At 53.9% G+C, this 18578-nt stretch overlaps 1 protein-coding gene across 1 annotated transcript in view; it reads right to left on the bottom strand.

Moving 5' to 3' along the window:
* Positions 1-4300: 4300 nt before the first annotated feature.
* Positions 4301-18578, bottom strand: part of LRRK1 (leucine-rich repeat kinase 1) — a 126301-nt gene continuing 112023 nt past the window's right edge. Inside the window, exons 27-33 of the mRNA XM_012642723.1 lie at positions 17333-17527; positions 16208-16359; positions 12851-12968; positions 11635-11751; positions 8230-9074; positions 7690-7791; positions 4301-5765 (exon numbers count right to left, since the gene is read on the bottom strand). Of these exons, the coding sequence (XP_012498177.1) occupies positions 5588-5765; positions 7690-7791; positions 8230-9074; positions 11635-11751; positions 12851-12968; positions 16208-16359; positions 17333-17527 (1707 nt within the window). The 3' untranslated portion in view covers positions 4301-5587. The remainder of the gene's footprint in view (positions 5766-7689; positions 7792-8229; positions 9075-11634; positions 11752-12850; positions 12969-16207; positions 16360-17332; positions 17528-18578) is intronic.

Below are 18578 nucleotides of genomic sequence, written 5' to 3'. Positions count from 1 at the left end.
TGCAGGGACTGTCTTCACAAACATCTGAAAAGAGCTGAGAGACAGAAAGGAAATGGAAATCTTTCTCTTTACATTCACCAGCTCACAGCCTGTGGAATCTGTTTCTGTGCCTCTAGCAGTTCCTGAGAAGCTCCTGGACAGACAGCAGGGGGTAAACTCCAGGCCTTCCTTTCTGCCCCAGACTCCCCTGGGACAGGCTGACTACATCTCAGAGATAGCCAAGCCTCCAGGAACGGAAGAAACAAGAAAGACATGTCTAACACCTGCCTGCTTATTACGCCACAACAATTGCTATTTTTTCTCTTTCTCTTTGTCCCCATAAAAGCAGCAAGCCACCTGGCCTCACGGCTGGCATCTCCCTTCTCTTTCTTTGGGATGCCACGCCATCTCCCTGCTCTCCCCCCCTTTCTCTCTCTCTCTCATTCTCTCTGTCCTAAAGGATAAAATAAACTTTTTTGCTTTTATATATTAATCTCTGCGTGAGAAATCTTTCTCCCCCACGCTTTGAGCATCTACTAGGCTTTCCACCCTAACATGCTCCAAAGTGGGACCCCTAAACATCCCTATCCTCATCAGGCAGCTTTCGTTTATTCTTCTACATGCTACACTTGAACTCAATTCTCAAGGAAATGTATTAGTAAAAGTCTTCCTGATGTTTCAGAAAAAACAGAGAGCAGATTTATTGTGAGCACTGGGATATTTCACAGCAACGGCACTGCAGGCGTTTCCCCTCCGTGGCTGTCAGGGAAGGTCTCGTGCTTCTCCCAGCGTGGCCTTCCTGGGCAGGGGGCAGCGAGTCCATCCTGGCCTTGGTTGGGGCCTGGGCTGGGGCTGTCACATATAGGATTTCTCTGTACCAATCCTGACGGGGTAGGAACTGTCACTGCTGTTCTACAGAGGAGAAAGAAACCAGGGCCCCAGAGCAGCTTGCCCAGGGTGGAGGGTCTTAACTCACAGGACATCAAAGCCACCATACCCTAAGTTTTGGCCTTTGCGTGACTAGGCTGAAACCCCAGACCCTCTTGGTAACTGTGGTTTGGTCCGAAAAAAGAACTATAGACTACATCGCACCTGGCTGTCATGCAGAGGGGAGCTTTAGGCAAATCTGGCCACGTGACGTGCCAGTCCATTGTTCTGAGTCCCTGCCTGAGCCTGAGCAGAAGTATTTTAGGGCCAGCTCACGTGCTAGTTCCAAGTGCTCTGGTTGGGCTAATGGAAAATGTATCTGAACATTAGTGATAGATGTTACTAACTGGCTGCCAGTACCAGCTGAAAAACACTGGCTTAAACAAAAAGTGGGCTCCTTTTCCATGAGGTCATGAGAAGCCTGGAGGTTGGCCAGCGCTGGCATGGGGGACTGCCCCCATCACTGTCCCAGGGTCCCCCGCCAACCTCCCTCCACAGGGAAGAGGGTGGCATGGCTGGGGTCCTCAAGGAGCTCCCGCTGGCCCAGCCCCCTTTGATGCAGCTACCCCGAAGCCCTACTTGACCATGTCCACGTCACCCCTGGCTGGAACTCAGTCCCAGGGCCACCCCCACCTGCAAGGGTGGTTGGGAAATGATGCACCAACAAAATCAGGGTCTGTTGCTGAGCAGAAGGGGTGCAACTATCAGTTTCTGCCACAGTGGTTGCCAACGTGCTATTAGAACTCCTGCGCCCGCCCCTTTCTCCTTCTGCCCTGGATGGGAGATCAGTAGGTGTTCAGGGTGCGGGGAGCCTGAGGCCCCAGGCCCTGCTCTGCCAGAGATGTGGCTCCTTCCAGAGCAGCCGCCTCTAACTTCTGGGTGTGTTTCAGGTTTTCCGGAGCCTTGGGAGAGTTTCTGTGTCACCACGTCTCTTCTGGGTTCCCCAAACGCTTCCTGTGTGAGGCGCCTTGTGGATGGCAGCCCATGCTCCCGCCCTGGCCTCCCCCACCCCAGGCACTGTCACGGCAAAGACTCTGCAGGTTTGAGCAGTCAGTGGCCCTGAAAGATGGTGGTGGCCCAGCCAGTGACCAGTCATCAGAAAGGCCACCACTTTCCCAGGTGCAGGCTGGTGGGTGGGAGGAGGCCCGGGGGCCACCTGCTGGGGAGGGGTGGGCCTTGACCCCGCACCCAGGCTGTTTACCCTCGCTTTCCAAGACAAGGGCGGACCAGGGTCTGAGCTGACTGACCGTGGCTGGCCAGCCCCAGCCCCTTACACCAGGCCTGCCGTACACACCACCTCAGCCCGGGCTCTGCACCCACATCCAGACAGCCAGGGTGGCTCCAGTTCAGCCATGACCACAGGGTCAGATGGACCTGCCCTCTCTGGGGTGAGGCACCCATGGAGGAGGGGTGACAAAGGCCAAGAGGGACTGCAGTACCGTGGGGAGAAGAAGTCCCTCCCAGCCTGGATGGCCTCTGCAAAAAGGAGTGCACACGGTTCCCAGTGCAGAGAGGAAGGGCCCAGCCCTCTGGGCCAGCCCTCAAATCTCTTTCCCAAAGGCAACTGATTTCTACCAAGTTCTTAGGTGTTCCTTGGGATATTTCCATGTGCATACAGGAAATAGCTTTTCAATGTTTTTTATGAAAATGGTAACCCAATATACATTGTGCTGAAAGCTGCTTAAAAAAAACCAAACAATGTATTTATTATATCTCGGAGAACATTTCAGACCAGCACAGCTAGCATTGCCTCCTTTTGCAGGGCTGCAGAGTATCGCATTGTTGCATGTACAGGAATTTTATGACTTCCCTCCTGATAGAGCTTTGGGTTGTTTCCTGTTTGGGGCCAGTCTAAGAGATACTACAATGAACATCCTTGTTCTTATCTTTGGGTGCTTTTGCAAATATTTCAGGACTGAATGCTTAAGTGGAATTGCTAGGTCAAAGGGTACGTGCATTTGAAATTGGGGTAGATACGGCCAAAATGCCCTCTAAGGGACAGCCTCGAAGGAAATCACCTCCTCTTTAGTCCACCCTCCACTCAGCAGTCAAAGTGATTTTTAAAGACAATTAGATCATTTAATACTCCTGCTTGAAACTGCCAAGAGCTTCAGTGGAGACCCACACTTGTTATTCTATGCTGAGGTGGCCCTGTGCACCCCCTCTCATGGCCTCAGCCATGCCAGCCTTCCTTCTGTCCCTCCAATGCAGCCGCTTGGTGCTACCACAGGGCCTTTGCACATGCAGCCCTTCCATCTGGTGCCCTTAGAGCTCTGCCAAATGCCTCCCTCTCATTATTTAGTCTCAAACGGCCTGCCCCACTCTGGTTAAATGTAGCCAGCAGTCCCCAACATTTTTGGCACCAAGGACCATTTTCATAGGAGACAATTTCTCCATGGACTGCGGGGTGGCGGGGAGGATGGTTTGGGGATGATTCAAGAGCATTACATTTATTGTGCACTTTATTTCTGTTACTGTTACATTGTAATATATAATGAAAAAATTATACGACTCACCGTGGGTTGGGAACCCCTGCCCTAGGCCATTAGCTACCAGTTTCCTAGGTTTATGGTCTGGCAGCTCTGTCATCGCACCTGTCTGTGTGCTCACTGTCACTTCAGCCTGTCCAATCTTTGCTGACTTGAGGGCGGTAAGTGGCATTTGGCTGCTGCTGTTACTGTTGCCTTGCTGTTGGGGGTGCTGGCGTTGAGGTTTATGGCTGTGTCACTTTATCATTCAGCTGCCTTCTCGAGCCCCTGACCTGCTTGCTGTCGGGTTTCTCTTTCTTACTGACCGCTGCAAACGCTTTGTACCCGAGGTAAGCGAGTTATTTGTCTCTCGTTTGTGTTGCAGATATTTTTTCCCAGTTGATTGTTCACCTTTGGACCTTGTGGTATTTTTCCCATGTAAGTTTCTAATTTTCAGGTAGGCAAATTCATTAACCATCTCCTTGTGATTTCTAACTGTGGTGTGAAGAGGTCCCCTCACTGGGGCTGGGATTTGCCCAGTCTGGTGGCAGGTGGTGCAGAGCGTAGGCTTGGGACAGGGGACAGAACCTGGTTTGCATTTGGGGGTCATCTGGGCAGCTGTGGGGCACTGGTTAGACAGGAGAGGGAGAACGGTGACCCCCAAATCCCTGCTGGGGGACCAGGGTGGGAGAATGGCAGGGAGGTGGGCAGGAGGCCCAGCCCCTCAGCCCCCTGGGACTCGGGACCTAGGCTGGTAAAAGAAGGTGGGGCACTCACTTTCCCCACGCTGCTGCGACAGAGCGGCTGTCCCCACCCACACAGACGCCGCAGGGGAGGGGGCAGCCTGCACATGGCCACAGTGGGCCCAGGAGGGACCCAGTCTGTGCTGTAGTCACGAGCGTTCAATAGAGGCCACGTCTTCACTCTCTTGAGAGTCTGTTTATTTTCAGATAAAAAGAATCACATCTGCCAGCATACCCCAGCAAATATTAAGTTTGATCTTTATAATTTAATTTTAGAAAAGGGTCAACGAACTTGAGCCAGAGGATGGTTTCTCATTCAAACTACTGTTCTGGGTTAAGCAGCCTCAAGTGGTCATTTTTGGCAAAGATGTGGTATGTGTGCACACGTGTGCATGTATGTGCTCATGTGTGCATGTGTGTAATGTGCATGCACGCGTGTGCATAATTTACAAAAATGTTTGCCGTTGTACCCATAAATCCCGTCAACAATCTCCCTTTCGCGCCCTGCTGTACATGTGCGCAGTGAATGTTCAGCAAATGCATAACTGGGGATGAGCCCCATATGATGTGATTTCACAACCAGAGGCCTAACCGCGGAGATATTACTTAATTTGTTAAAGTGATAAACAAGATTATTATGTGCAAACAAACAGGGCTTGTGCTCCAGCTGTATCCAAATTTATTTTACAAAGCTGTAAACACAAGGCCCTTTCTCAAGTCTCACTGATTGAGTTTCTCCTTCCTTTTGTCGGCAGGAGAAGAATGTGGAGGCTAAGCTGGTGCTCTCTGAGCTCTGTGCCTCTGGGCTTTCCGCTGTGGCACTTAAAGGAACCCATTCATTCCCCGGATTGGGCAACGCTCCTCTCCCGGGGTCCTTCTGGGGGTTTCTCGCACAGAGACTTTCTAGAGCAGGGAGACATCTGATCTTGGCTTGCCTGACCCAGGCTGCTGCCCTGGGGACTCAGGAGCTTGTGAAATGTGCTGAGAGTCCGGGGTCCCAGGGGGAAAGGGCAGGGGTCACAGCCCTTCTCCCACCCTGCCCTGAACTGCTTCCCAAGTGAGAGCCTCTAGTGTAATTCCATCAGACCTGGGCATGGAAACGGGCAGGCCTTTCATGGCAGGAAGGCCCAGCCCCCCTTTGTGTGACCCAGCCCAGAATGGGGTCCCCTGCCCCTGCTCCGGGAAGCTGATGGAGGAAGGAGGAGGCCCCACCCAGCCAGATCCCATGGTCTTCCCTGGGGCTGTAAACCCAGCACTGGGTGGGGTGGTATTCAGGTAATTCTGCCCCAAGAATTAGAGAACCCTTGAACCAGCACCAGGCCAGTAACTTCTCAGTGCTTCTTAGCAGCAAGGGGCTTGGGGAGAACTCCGGCCATCTTCTGGGTCCTCGGAGGACTACAGGCTGCTGGCAGAGGGGTCAGGCGGCAGCCCCGGGCTGGCCAGCAACTCGGGACAGTCATTCCACAGGAATTACCTCCTCTTGCGCGCGCAAGCCTCCAGCCGGCCCAGCTCCTCGTAGGACTGGTAGAAAATGTCAAACTCCCTAGCACCCCAGCCCCTCCAGACAGCGAGGCACCACTCCGTGTTTTCGTTTTCAAAGCCACATACAACAGTGTCCTTTGCCACCACAGCAGCATCCGCCAGCACCCTGCAGAGAGAGGGGGTCTGAGAAAACTCACAGGGGTCCCCACTCGGGAGGGGTCAGGCCCCTTGCCCTGTGCCTCCTTGGGAGGGCAGAACTGGCCGGGGCGGGGCGGGGGGGACGTGCGGGGAGGCATTGCTTCTCCCTGCTGCTCCAGCCTGCGGGCTGAGGCTTTGCAGAGTCACAGAAGGGCCAAGAGCAATCAAGTCACGTTCTTGGGCACTGTCTGTAAGGGTCCGACTCCCTGGGAGGCCACGGATGCAATCAGAGCAGGCAACCTCGCCTCAGGCTCCGAAGCATCCAGAAAACACCATCAACTTGAATTCCTGCTGGTGAATGGAATGACCGAGTTTAAGCTTTAACTTACTTCCCTTGCCACTAAGCTCATGTGATTCTTCTCCCACTCTGTTTCCACGTGTTTAGGAAATACAGGGTAACAGATTAGGCAGAAAACCTGCTGCCCAAAAGTCCTAACCACATTCGTGTTTTTCAGCCTGTGACTGCTTTGCAGGACCAGTGGGTGCACTGCAAGTTTCCTTTGGGGCCACAGTGGACAGCTCCCTGTGGCCTCCCTGCCTGGGTGGTGCCCCCATGGAGGCCACCTCTGAGCACATACTGTCTGCACTTCCTCCTTCTGTGCCCAGTGTGCGCCCTGCATGACACAGAGGCTACCTGCAAACCAGGATGTCCAGAGGCCTCTGACTCCCTTTTGGCCTTGCCAGGGCTTCCTTTCAGCTGGCCACCTGAACCTCTTTGTTCTTAGAGTGAGAAAGAGATAAAACCAGGCTTTTGGGGACGAACAGAAAAAGTAACATCAGGTAAAAATTAAGGGACACTAACGGCAGGTATGCCAAGGTCACCAATCTGGGTTCTGCAGACCCACTTACTTCAGAAGCCAGACCTGCAAGGTGGGACTCCTTCTGCTCAAGGCTGCCACCCACACTCGACTGGGGCTCAGGAATAAACCCAGATCTTGTTTCTAGAACCACTTGCAGAGCAAGGGTCGCTGCCCCAGGACTCAATGGGAAAAGCCAATGCTGGGCGCAGGGAGTGGAACTGCCTAGATGTTTCCCTGGCCATGGTCCTGCTCTGGAAGGAAAAGGTTGAATGGGGTTTCTCCACCCCTTATGCTCCAGATGAGAGAAAAATCCACTTGCCCGCGGATGGGTGGTAACTCATGCTGCGGAGAAACAGGCCTGGTGTGAAGTGGAAGCGCTCTGAAGTGTACACCCCCCACCCCCCACACACGTATGCATGGAGAGGCTTTCCATAAGGGAGATTTACCGTGTGGGGCTCAATAGCCAAAGCAAGGGGTGTAAATATTGCCAGAGTGGCGTGTGGCACCAGATTCATATTGCCCCAGCCACGTAGACCGTGTTTGGGGCAGGGTGGCCTGTTCAGAACACCCCCATGGGGAGACTGGCATCCACCTACAGGTGGGTCCGGAGCCATGCCTGAGCCCAGGTCAGGCAGGAGCTTCGACCCCAGGCTTGGGGATGGCAAGGATGGAGATGGCAAGGTGTGTCCTTGTCATCTGGCCCCACCTGGTGCTGTACAGGCAGGTGGGGCACCTTGGGCAGGGCTCTCCTGCTTGGCAGGAAGAACAGTGAATCACCTGTATGGATCGATCCCCGTTTCCCCATTTCGACTGTCGCTGAACTCTGGCCCTGGAGACATAACCCAGGTGGGGCACCTGGTCTGCAGGTGATTGGGTATCCCAGAAACAGGCAGCCATGGCCAGTGCTGAGCCCCTAGGAGCTGCCTGGGGGACTCCCCCTGGTTCTTGTTTTGCCTCATGGCCACATTGGTGGAAGCCGCTGTTTATTTGTGAGAACAGAAGGGCAGCAGGGCCATTGTGCAGCACCTGGCGGTGGGGCCCTAGTTCCCGTGCCACTGCCCTGGGCCCCAAAGAGCGGCGCCTCAGTCTTACCCGTGCGGGGTCAGCTCTCGGGCTTTTAGGACAGCGATGACTCGGCCCCGCTGGGCGCCCCCGTCCTTCTCCAGCCCAATGACGATAACATCGCCGCCGCGCCTAAGAAACCAGAACCGAGAAGGGGAAGTGCTTTTGTCCGCGGCTGTGTCTCTGGGGGAGTGGAGCCGGCGTGCAGAGAAGCACATAGGTGGGTAACAAACATGAGTTTTTGCTAACGGATTAAGTTACAGAGACGGTACGGACCCGAGGCAGAGGAGAACTTTCCCAGTGGAAACTTAATCACAGTTGGTCGCGGCTTTCCTTTTGCAGTTCCTTGAGCTCTCTGGTGGGCAGATGAGCTTTAGCGCGGCCATTCTTAGATTTGCTAAAGAGGTCAGCCCAGATTCCCAAATTGAAGGAGCAAAGCCTCCTTGGAAGAACAGCTCCCAAGGGACGGCCATGCTATGGTTCAGGAAGCCCCGGGGCTCCCCTCACTCCACCCCCACAGCAAGAGCAGCAGGCATGCCCCAGATGGCACCCCCATCTTGGGAAACTTACCTGGGGACCCAAATGAGGTCTTTGACGGCAAGGACCTTCACGGCCTGCAGGTGCTGGCTGAAAGTCTCCCCGTCCATGGGGCTCAGGTCGTGCTCGGACCTGTCGGAGGCAGCACTGGGCTCGTGCAGCCTGTCTGAGTCCTCACAGTCCGTGGAGAAAGGCACACTGGAAGAGCTTGCCGGGGAGCTGGGCAGGCTTGAGGGAGACCTGGCAGCCCGGCGGGGAGGGGACGAGGAGTACGAGGACATGGAGCAGTAGTCGGTCAGCGAGTCCTGGTGGGTCAGGATCTGTGTGCCCCGCTCCTCGCTGTACATGATGCTCACGTCCGCGATGGGCTCCCCCTCCTTCAGGCTGGCCTCATGGATGCCCAGGGGTTCCGTGTCCAAGGGCTGCACGGGAAACATGTCCCTGAGGGGGCTGGGGTCCCCGCAGAAGTACCGGGCGCACAGCTGGTAGGTGGCTGAATGGTACATCACCAAGGAGTTGGCCTTGTCGTCCAGGCACCAGACGACCTCCTCCCCCCTGCCCTCAGAGCTGCATACGACCGACGTGACCACCGAGGGGGCCGAGTAGGGCTCCAGCCGCCTGCTGATGTCCAGGGCTGCGCAGTCAATGACGAGGAGGCCTGGCCCGTTGCTGTACCAGACCTCGGACCCGCTGTTGACCACCTCCATGGCCTTCACCGGGTAGGGATTCTGCCGCACATCTTCGTCGGGGATGCTAAACTTGGACCTGTTAGCTGTGTGCGAGCACAGGTAGGAGCAGCTGTCGGTCGGGGCACCCCGCACCACAGGAAACACAGCCACGAGCCCGTCAGCCAGGCCTGCCAACACCAGGTAGGAATTCTGTGGGGCCGAGACAGGGATGCGTCATGCCCTTTGGCCTCACGCATCCCAGGAGAGACGCAGAGTGGTACCAGACTCATCTCCGTACACATCAGGCAGGTACCCGCTTTCCACCTATCCGCCCTGGAGGAGCAAAGCTCTTACAAAGGCCGGGGCTGCCAGTGGGAGCTTCTGGGCCAGCTCCCAAGGAGGCCCTGCTGAGCCACACCACCCTCCCTGCGGTAAAGAGAGGCCCATGACACCAGCGAGGTGCCTGGCCCACATGGCCCTGCCTCCAGGTGTGCTGGCTTCTTGCCGCTTGAACAGCAGGAGGCTACCTTCTCCTCAAGGCCACCCACCGATGCTTCCTTCAGAGGCAGGACACGGTGTCCCCCTCCCATGAACACTGCTGGTTAATGTGACAGTGGTTGTAGGCATGGTAGGCGTCTGCGTACTGCCTCCTGCCTGTGCCCGCACTAGGGGAGAGCTCTGTGGGAGCAGGGGCTGGTCTCGTGCCTGCCACTGTCCCCTCGGTGCTGACCTGGCACAGGAAAGGGCTAAGTCCCATTCATCTCGGTGGTCCTGTGATTCCACACGGACAGTATGTGTTTGCTGAACTAATTCTGGAAGAAACTGCTTTCAACTCAACTCTCTTGTGGAGGCACGTCTCGGCCCACATTCTAGCTTACATCTTGTCTGAAGTGCCTGCGGTCCAGCTCATGTTGGTGGGGTCCTCGGGGTGCCCCCACCCTGCAATGAGGCATGAGCTCTTCTGCAGCCACCAGAGGTCACCGGGCAGAGGACAAAGTTGCAGGGACAATGCTGAATGCTGGGCCCGCCCCCAGACCCCTCCCCAGAGCACTTCCCAGACTAGAGAGGGGAACAGAGAGCAGCTTCGAAGCCCAGGGGCCAAGTCGGGCTGTGGCGTGGGTGGGGAGAGTCTGCAGAACAAAGCTGGAGCCAGGACACTGCAGGCAGCCTCGTGCCAGGTGGGGTGCATGGCAGGAAGCCTCCTTGTGGGGGCTGGGAGAACTCGGGGGCGTGGCTGTCCGAGGTTGTCAAGTGGCTGGCCTGTATGTAGCTCAACATCCAGAGCAACAAGCCCTAAGAAAGTTTGCCATAATCCTTCGTCAGGATTCTAGGGAAAGAAGGCAGCCAAGGCAAACAGGCTTGAAGTCTCTATCTGGAGTCCTGGCTCAGCCCGGGCCAGGGTGGTGAGCGCCACGTCCCAGCTGGGTGTGAAAGCGAGTGCGAGTGCGAGAATGCAAGGTCTGCCCTGCACAGCTGCGGGCAGCACGGCCTCCGAGGGGGCAGGCACCCTGCACAGAGCCGGCTTTATTCCCTCCGGTCGTGCGGGAGGTGGTGCCCTGGCTGGGGCTCGGGCCGGCGATGGCCTTCAATAACACTCTGTGCCTTGCTCTCTTGTGTCCTGGTGTGGGCCGGGTCCCGAGCTGCCCAGCCTTGCCTGTGGGGCCACAGTCATAAATGACTCTAAGGTTCATTTCGTACCTGTTTTCAATTTCTTTTTTTTTTTTTTTTAAGAAATCAAATTGAAGAAGGGTGGAGAGAAGAGCTCACACATTTTGTGACTGTCAGGAAGTAATAATAATGCTCACTCACATTTACCAAGTGTGCAGCCCAGAGCTGGGGTATGTTAGGCCCAGAGATCTATCTCACCGTGTCTTACTGTCCCCATTCTGTAGATGGGAAAACTGGATTGCGCCAGCAGGCTCCTCAGCGCAGACAAAACCAGAATTGCCTGAGCCGTGCCCGAGTCCGGGGAGGGCAGCAGAACCTGGGAAAGCCGGGCAGCCGCCTCCCATGGAAGGGCAGCTTCTCACGGCTCTCGATCTCACTGAATAGGAGGCGGTTTGGGAGAGGAGGAGGGGGGCTGGGATGTCGGGGCCCGGCACAGAGTGTGGTTCTGATGGGGAGGGGTGCAGGGCCAGGGCAGGGTGGGGGCCTCGCAGAGGCTGGGTCTAATCCCATGGTGCAGCGGAGCTGGCCGGGCCTGGGGCTGGGGAGAGAACCATCCGGACTTCATTTGGAAAGGCCAGGGCGGGAGGTTAGAGGTGAGTCTGCAGGACAAAGAGAGACTGAGGTCTGGGGCAGACAGCACTTGAGAGGCAGCAGAGGTGGGTAGGAGGAGACACAGGTGCCCACAGGGGTCGGGAGCAGGACCCCCAGGGCCTGGTGACTGAGTGGCCATGGGGAGATGCTGGCCCAGGCAAGAGGCTCCTGATGCCACTGCTCTCTGCTGCTATCAGCCGGGGAAGGACACACTCCCAACTGCTCACTTGCACCAACAAGTATTTCACCTGAATCGGGGTGTGGCATTTGCATGGGATCGGGGGCTTTCCACGCAGCCCTCAGTCTGGCCAGGCACTTAGGCTTTTGCAAACTGGAAGGGCACGAATGTCAGCCCAGGTCCAATGTGATCTTTCCTCCTCAGGCTGTGACCTGGTCAGGTGGTCCCAAAGGGGTGGCTCTTCTGCCCCCACTGCCCCTCCCCCCAGTCTAGACCCACCCCAGCAGGGAAGGGGGTCAGAGACCTGCATACCTGCCACCCCTCTTACCTCACCTTTTTAATAACAGGCACTGCCAAGAAGCAGGTGACAACAGCTGGAGTGTCCAAGGCCCGCTGGGGCATGTTTAAGGGGCACATGCCCTTGAGGCTGTAGATGTAGATTTTCTGGTCCTGCAGAGGCAGACGAGCCCACTGTGAGACCCGGGTTGGAAAGTGCCTGGCATTTCCTATGGGAGCGCACTCGGTCTTGGGGTTCCCCTATGGGTCTTGAAAAGTAACATGGATTAAGGCGTTCTGGTTGGTTGCTTATGTATTTCTGCTCTTCGTAGAAACTTTGAAAAGTACAGAGTAGTCTAATGAAGAAAAATAAAATTGCCCAGAGAAAACTACTATTGGGGTTTGGGAGAATAGCCCCCAAAGTTTTCTGTGGGTATTTGTGTGTGTGTGGTACTAGCAGAAGACTTCTCAATTATTTTATTCACGTGACCATACATCAGGCAGAACCCCTGTTCTCACTGTTCTATGAGCGAATGATGAAGGGGCTGATGTGGACCACTTACGACGTGAGTGTACCATCATTTGGCTAATCTGTTGTCAGGTGTTTAGTCCGTCTCCAAGTTTCTACTACCATGAATTATACTGGGATGAACATTCTTATAGACCTTTGTGTTTGTGTGTGTGTGTGTGTGTGTGTGTGTGTGTGTGTGATCTTAACACTGAAATTACCGAGGCTTAAGCAGTGTGAGTACTTCTGAGATTTCGGATCCATATCTGAATCATGCTTCCAAAGTGCCCTCCAGAAATGTTGCATCAACCTACCCCCCAACCCGTGGCCTCGGGGCATTTGTGTTTGGCCATTCCTCTCTGATTTCTCAGGAGACGGCTCTTTGGGCCTTCCACTGACTTCCCCAATGTGAAGGCAAAAGGGCTTCAGAGGCGAGTGGATTTGCTGTGTAGACCCAGCAGCGTGATGGGAAACCCAGGCACTGCACCAACCTCCTGGGTTTCTCCTCCTACTCGGTCTCCACACCCAAAACGCTTCATCCTGAATCCTGGCCACCAGCCAGTGGCTGGCAGGGTTGAGCTGCCCGTGGTCACAGGCCGCTGCTTCATGGGATTGATGCCACTGCTCTGGGGCCGGCACCGGGCTGAGCTGGGGGTCATCTGAAGGTCCAGTGGACCTGGTGTCCTGGATCTTTACGAACCTGATCCCCCCAGGGGTGTACCCAGTGAAGCCCACCTCGCCCAGGGCCCTGGGGGAGGCGGTTACCTCGGTGGCGGTCCACAGGGAGCTCTGGACCTTGAGCTGGCAGCTCAGCTTCATCCCCGGGCAGCTCATCCTCTGCACTTCCAGAAGGCCCTTCTCTGTGTTCACCACCGTGTAGTTCCTGAACCGGCAACAGCTGTGCAGTCAGTGCTGAGTGGCTGGGGCTGCCTCCCTCCCTGAGCCTGGCCTGTTAGCTTCGGGCCTCCTCCACCCCCTGGAACTCAGTCATGTCGCCGTGTTATGCGACAATCAAGGACCATCCTTCACGGCACTTGCAGAGCCAGGTTCTGCCTGCCGGGGAATGATTGAACGTTATGGGCAGAGAAAGGGTGTTGCCAATGGGAAGAAAGACGCTCTTCTTTCTGTGACCTCTGAGGGTTGAGACAGTTGCCCCCAGCGTGAAGGAGTCCTCCACTAAGACCACGCACCGCCTTCCCTCTGGACATGTCCTCCCCACCCCAGTAATGTGGGAGGTCCTTGATGCAGAGTGGACAAAGCCAAGGCTATAGACGAGATGGGTGAATTCTGGAGTAGCCTGGGGTGGTGCGGGGTGGGCTCAAAACATGCCCCTCACATGGGTGCTCTGAGAATGCCTGTTGTTGATGAGATGTGGCCGTTAGCCCACCGGACCCTGCTGTCCCCAGCATCGCCACTTTCCCATGCCCTTGGTAGGCGTCCTTGGGTCTACTGCATGGGACAGGAGCCCAGAGCTGGCAGGGTGGGGAGCTCTGTGCCCCCCACAGGACACAGCTCTCCCCCAATCCACAGAACATGTCAAGCTAGCTGATAGGAGTTCTCAATGTCAAGTTTTTCCTGCCATCAAATTTTGGAAACCTTTGCCACCATTGATAATATGTATTTGCAGGTGATAGAAATGGTAGAAAAAATAGCAAACAAAAACTTTTTCAAAGTTATATGTCTACTTTTTTCAGTTTTTTAAAATGCATTAAAAAAAAAATTAGGATAGTCTAAATAGCTGTTACTTTGAAAAAAGCTAAAAATATAGAAAGTCATAAAGAATAATATACCCTTCCCTATTCCCTCCAACCAGAATTTTGCCATGTATGGACCTTGTTTATCTGTTGGGCTTCCCTTCCTTCCCTCCTCCTTTCCTCCTGTAATTTAGGGATGACTGCAGTCTCATTGCCCTGTGCTCTGGCCAGCACCCCACACTCCCTGAGAGCTTGGCCCTTCTTCAGGCTGGCGGTGGGTTTTAAAGGACTTCGTAGGTCACAGAGAGAGGCTCTCTCTTGCCACCAGGGAAGAGCTTTCTGTGCCATGAGCAGAATTGTCTCAGGTATCCAACGTGTGTCTGCAAGACTGAGAAGGTAAAGCAGGTGTCCCCAGGGGGATGCAGCAGGGCCTATCCCAGTACCAACAAGCCCAGGTTGGCTCTTGAGTTCCTCTGGCAGGTCCTCAGAAATCTCTGATGGTGTTCTTGCTTCTGGGATGTCAGATGCTGCAGGCCCATTCCCTGCCCCAGACCTGGAATCAGCCATTTCACGAGCCCTGGTTCCCTCTGGTCCTTAGAGACCACCCTCTGGGTCGTAGGGGTGCTCACTGCTATTTGCTTAGTCCTTGTTTCCAGGCCTTCTCAATGGGCAGAGCCAGGAAATAGGAGTTTACTTTTCTTCAAATATATCATGAGGCCACCCATCAATTCGGAACTCAGTCTGCATCTACAAGGCTGTCTGGAAAGTATCCAGCCATGTTATATGTTCTCGTTACATTAACAATGGCTGGATACTTACGGGGCAGCCCTTTATTTCCCCTTTAGCCCATGATGAAAATCACAGTTTCCAAAGACAGCAACATAATTGCTCATTAACCTACCCTACAACCACAAGCAACATCTTAGAATAACAATAACACTACTACCAGCAATGTAACTACTGAAAACTGTTGAATATGTATGTTTGCTTTTTGCTTTGTCGTCAGAGTGCATCCCATTGGGAAGGCGTGGCTCACGGCCGTGCAAGAGTAACTTCTTTCTTTAGGCCATCGTCTCTCAGAGTGTGTCTGTGTCACAACACTTGGTCCCAGTGCATAAAATATGGTGCGAACTCACCGAGACTGACCCAAAGGACACCGCAAAGCCCGGGTTTTGAGCTTCACTTTATCTGAGCCTTGTCTGATCTTGGCACTTGCCAGTGTGTGCCATGAGGCCCACTGGGAGACTATTCTTGCCATAAAAGGCTCTTTTGCCTTTGCAGATGTTACACCAGGTAGTGGAAGAGGCAACATACCCTGGCTGGGCTGAGGGTTCCCACACAAGATGGGGATTTCCTGGAGATCTCCAAGTCTTTGATGCCATCTTCCCAGTACCCTGGCCTCTCGTGGGACCTCCTGCACATCCCTCAGTGATTTCTCCTCCACTCTGCCCCAGCACCGTCTCCCAAGGTCGCCCCACAGATCCCCTCTTTACTCCTGACCGTGCCCCTCCCACCTACCTGGTGTCAAGCACCCATTGTCTGACCAACATCTACTAGTTTTTTGGTTCATGCCTCCTAGTGCCATAACTCTCCAAGAGCTTTTACTCTACCATGACCTAGGGGCCTTTGGTACTTTCCATTGTAACCCCCCTCCCCCATTATGGCCTCACTTTGGTCCCGTGGTCCCTGTTTATAATCACTCCCTTGGAAACACTCTCAACTCTCCCTCTCATTCTCCCTCCTGGCAAAGCCCCAGCTATGCTCAAAACTGCCTCATTGCCTCTCCTGTGATCTGAAGCTGGAGAAAGTCACACAGCCAGGTGGATGGTTCTCATTTCAAACACGCGACCTCCCACCCAAGCGGGCCTCAGTGCTGCCTGCAGGCACCTGGCTTTCTCCAGGTGACTCAAACCTCCTCTTTCCTCCTTGAACATCCAGACCTCTCCCCACTCGCTCATCTTTTCTGCCACTTTGCTGAGAAAAAGACCTGCAAGTAGGGAATGCCCACGAACTCTTGTTTCAGAGTAACCCTTCTGCCTGGCTCTGTGTCCCCTCCCCGTCTCACTTTGCAGCCACTGCACTCCAGGAACTGGCCTCTCTCCCACCCCCAGCATCATTGCCCCCCACCATAATCCATCTACGAAGGGCTCTCAGCTTAACAAACCCTCCCTTCACTTGTGCCCCCACACTCCTGGCAGACACCACACATTTCTGGCATCTCCTAATCCCAAAACTGCCCATGTGTGTCCATCTGTGCGGACCCAGCTTTCTCTCTCCCTGCTCTCTCTCGAGTGGACTCTAACCAGGCTTTGGATCCCACTGTCCCCTAAACAGTTCTCCCTGCAGTCATCATTGACTCATGTTCCCAAGTTCCACAGTGGCCTCCCACCCTGAATCCCAGCAGGGCAGGGCAGGTGTCAGGAGGTACCTGGACTCCTCTTTCCCGTCCCAGAACACCACGGTGTACTCCTGGCCCTGCGACGAGAAGAAGGCCGTCTGCTTCCCGCAGGGCAGCACGTACATGAAGGTGGCGAAGGTCGGGTCCTTCATCTGACTGACCACTGACAGGGCCAGTGGTCGCTGAGGGAGAGAGGACACCAGGGCATGAGCAAGGTCACTTACAAGCAGATCGGCGCTGATTCCACCCAGGAGATCAGCCGGCGCTAACTGGGGGGAATGAAGATGGTCTACACACTTGGGACCAGACCTAAGCAAGGGACTTCAGATGCCAGAAACAAAACCATCCAGGTGTCCGGGTCACCACTGGTCTTGGCACTTGAGCTCAGTGGGTCAGGTTAGCCTAAACCGCAAGTATTCCACCCCACGCTCAAGGACACACAGTCCTCTTTTGTTTGTTTGTTTTAGAGATGAGGTCTCCCCAGTTGCCCGGGCTGGAGTGCAGCGGCTATTCACAGGCATGATCACTGTGCATCACAGCCTTGAACTTCTGGGCTCAAGTGATCCTCTTGCCTCAGCCTCCTGAGTAGCTGGAACTACAGGTGCGTGTCACTGTACCAGGCTAAGGACACAGATTCTTCTAATGAATACCTCATTTAATCCCAGATACGTTAAACTAGCTCTGTCTGATTTGATAAATGGAGTTTTAACCTTGAAACCACTGGCCTCTTCCAAAAAAAAAAGAAAAAAAGAAAAAAAAGGAACCAACAACAAACTATGAACTTTAACACTATAATATGACCCTGCTTCTCATGAGCAAGCCTCTCCTCACTACTTTACAAGGAGATACATTCTCTCTGCTCATGCACAGGGACTATATTCCTATAAAGAGGTTGATATACTTTGTTTGCATGATGAAATAACATAAAATTTGGGAGGGAAAGTTCATGTTTTCTAAGAGTGACACACAAAGAAACTGAAACTGGGTATGTGTTAGGAGAGTAAGTATCGCTCTCTAGAAGAGGTGAGCAGAGAAGGGTGGCCCAGTTGCTCTTAGAGAAGGGTGGGCAGGCAGCCACACGTGCACACTCTGGAGACCCACAGCCCCACCACATGGCAGGAGGTCCCGGGGCCCCGAGCTCTGTGCCCCAGGTACCTTCTCAGGCTTCGTGTCCCAGCATTCTATCATGAGTGCCTGGAGTCGATGGAACTGCACTTCCTCCGGCTGCCCCAGCACTGGGCGGATGCCCTTGGACAGCTTCTTGGCAATCTGAAGCTGGTGGTGGCCCAGTGCAGGACGCTGTCCTGACAGCAACTCATACAGCACCATTCCATAGGAGAACATATCTACCTGGGCAGAGAGCAAGCCAAGTCAGGTCCCTTGCCGGGCCCTGGGGTTTTCACAGGCTGGCCCTGATGGGGAGGGAGCAGGGAGACCCAATTAGACAAGGAAAACATGGGCCCTGTCCAAAACGAGATCATCATCAACTGTCTACCCATCTATCTGTCCAAACATCCAAGCCATCATCTGACCATGTCCTTCTGTGTATTTGTCTATCCATCCTCCCATCTGCCCATCCATCCATCCATCCGTCTGTCCTTCTGCACATTTATCCATTCATCTATCCATCCATCTGCCTGTCCATCTGATTGCATGTCTTTCTGTCCATTTATCCATCCATCTTCTTACCTTTCCTTCTTTTCATCTACCCATCCATCCATCTGAGTGCCCATGATACTGTCCATTCACCCATTGTCTCATCCACCCAGCCATCCATCCACCCATCCATCCAACACACACTGAGAACTTGCTGTCAGTCACTGATTAAGGACTCCATGGAAACCATGGTCCTTATCCTTGAATATCAAGACAAGGCAGGAAAACGCAGACCCTCAGCTTAACACGCTTGGTACTAGAAGAGCTGTGTATGCAACTCATAAAGGGGAGTGCTTCCTGGATTTCAACATGTTGTCTCCTCTAATTTTAATGGTCATAAAAAGGCCCAGCAAGGGAAGAGTTACATAGACACCCATACGGATCAAGAAATAAATTTTTAGTAAGAGAATGGTTGAGATAGACCTGAGAATTTTAATGTGAATTTTTATGTTATAATCTTAGTTTCAAGGTCAACACCTTGTCTGTGTCACCTGCTACTATGAAGCTCTTATTTTTGTAGCTCTGATTTGCCTTTTCTGTCTTGGGCAAAAGCCACAGTTGCTGAGCTAACCCACACAAGCAAAGATTACTTCTTAAAGCAACTAATCAATGACCCATCTGAAAATCACCAAAGAACAGGAAACTATAGACAAGGGGAATTTCAGTGCTGGGTGATTAGTTAACAAGGCTGGCGCCAGAGGCAACATTGCACTATGAGACGATTTCAAGTTGTCTGTGTGTCTGC

This window comes from Propithecus coquereli, unplaced genomic scaffold (genome assembly GCF_000956105.1).
Source record: "Propithecus coquereli isolate 6110/MARCELLA unplaced genomic scaffold, Pcoq_1.0 Scaffold184, whole genome shotgun sequence".
NCBI classification, from domain to species: domain Eukaryota; kingdom Metazoa; phylum Chordata; class Mammalia; order Primates; family Indriidae; genus Propithecus; species Propithecus coquereli.
This window is presented reverse-complemented; position numbering and strand designations above follow the sequence as displayed.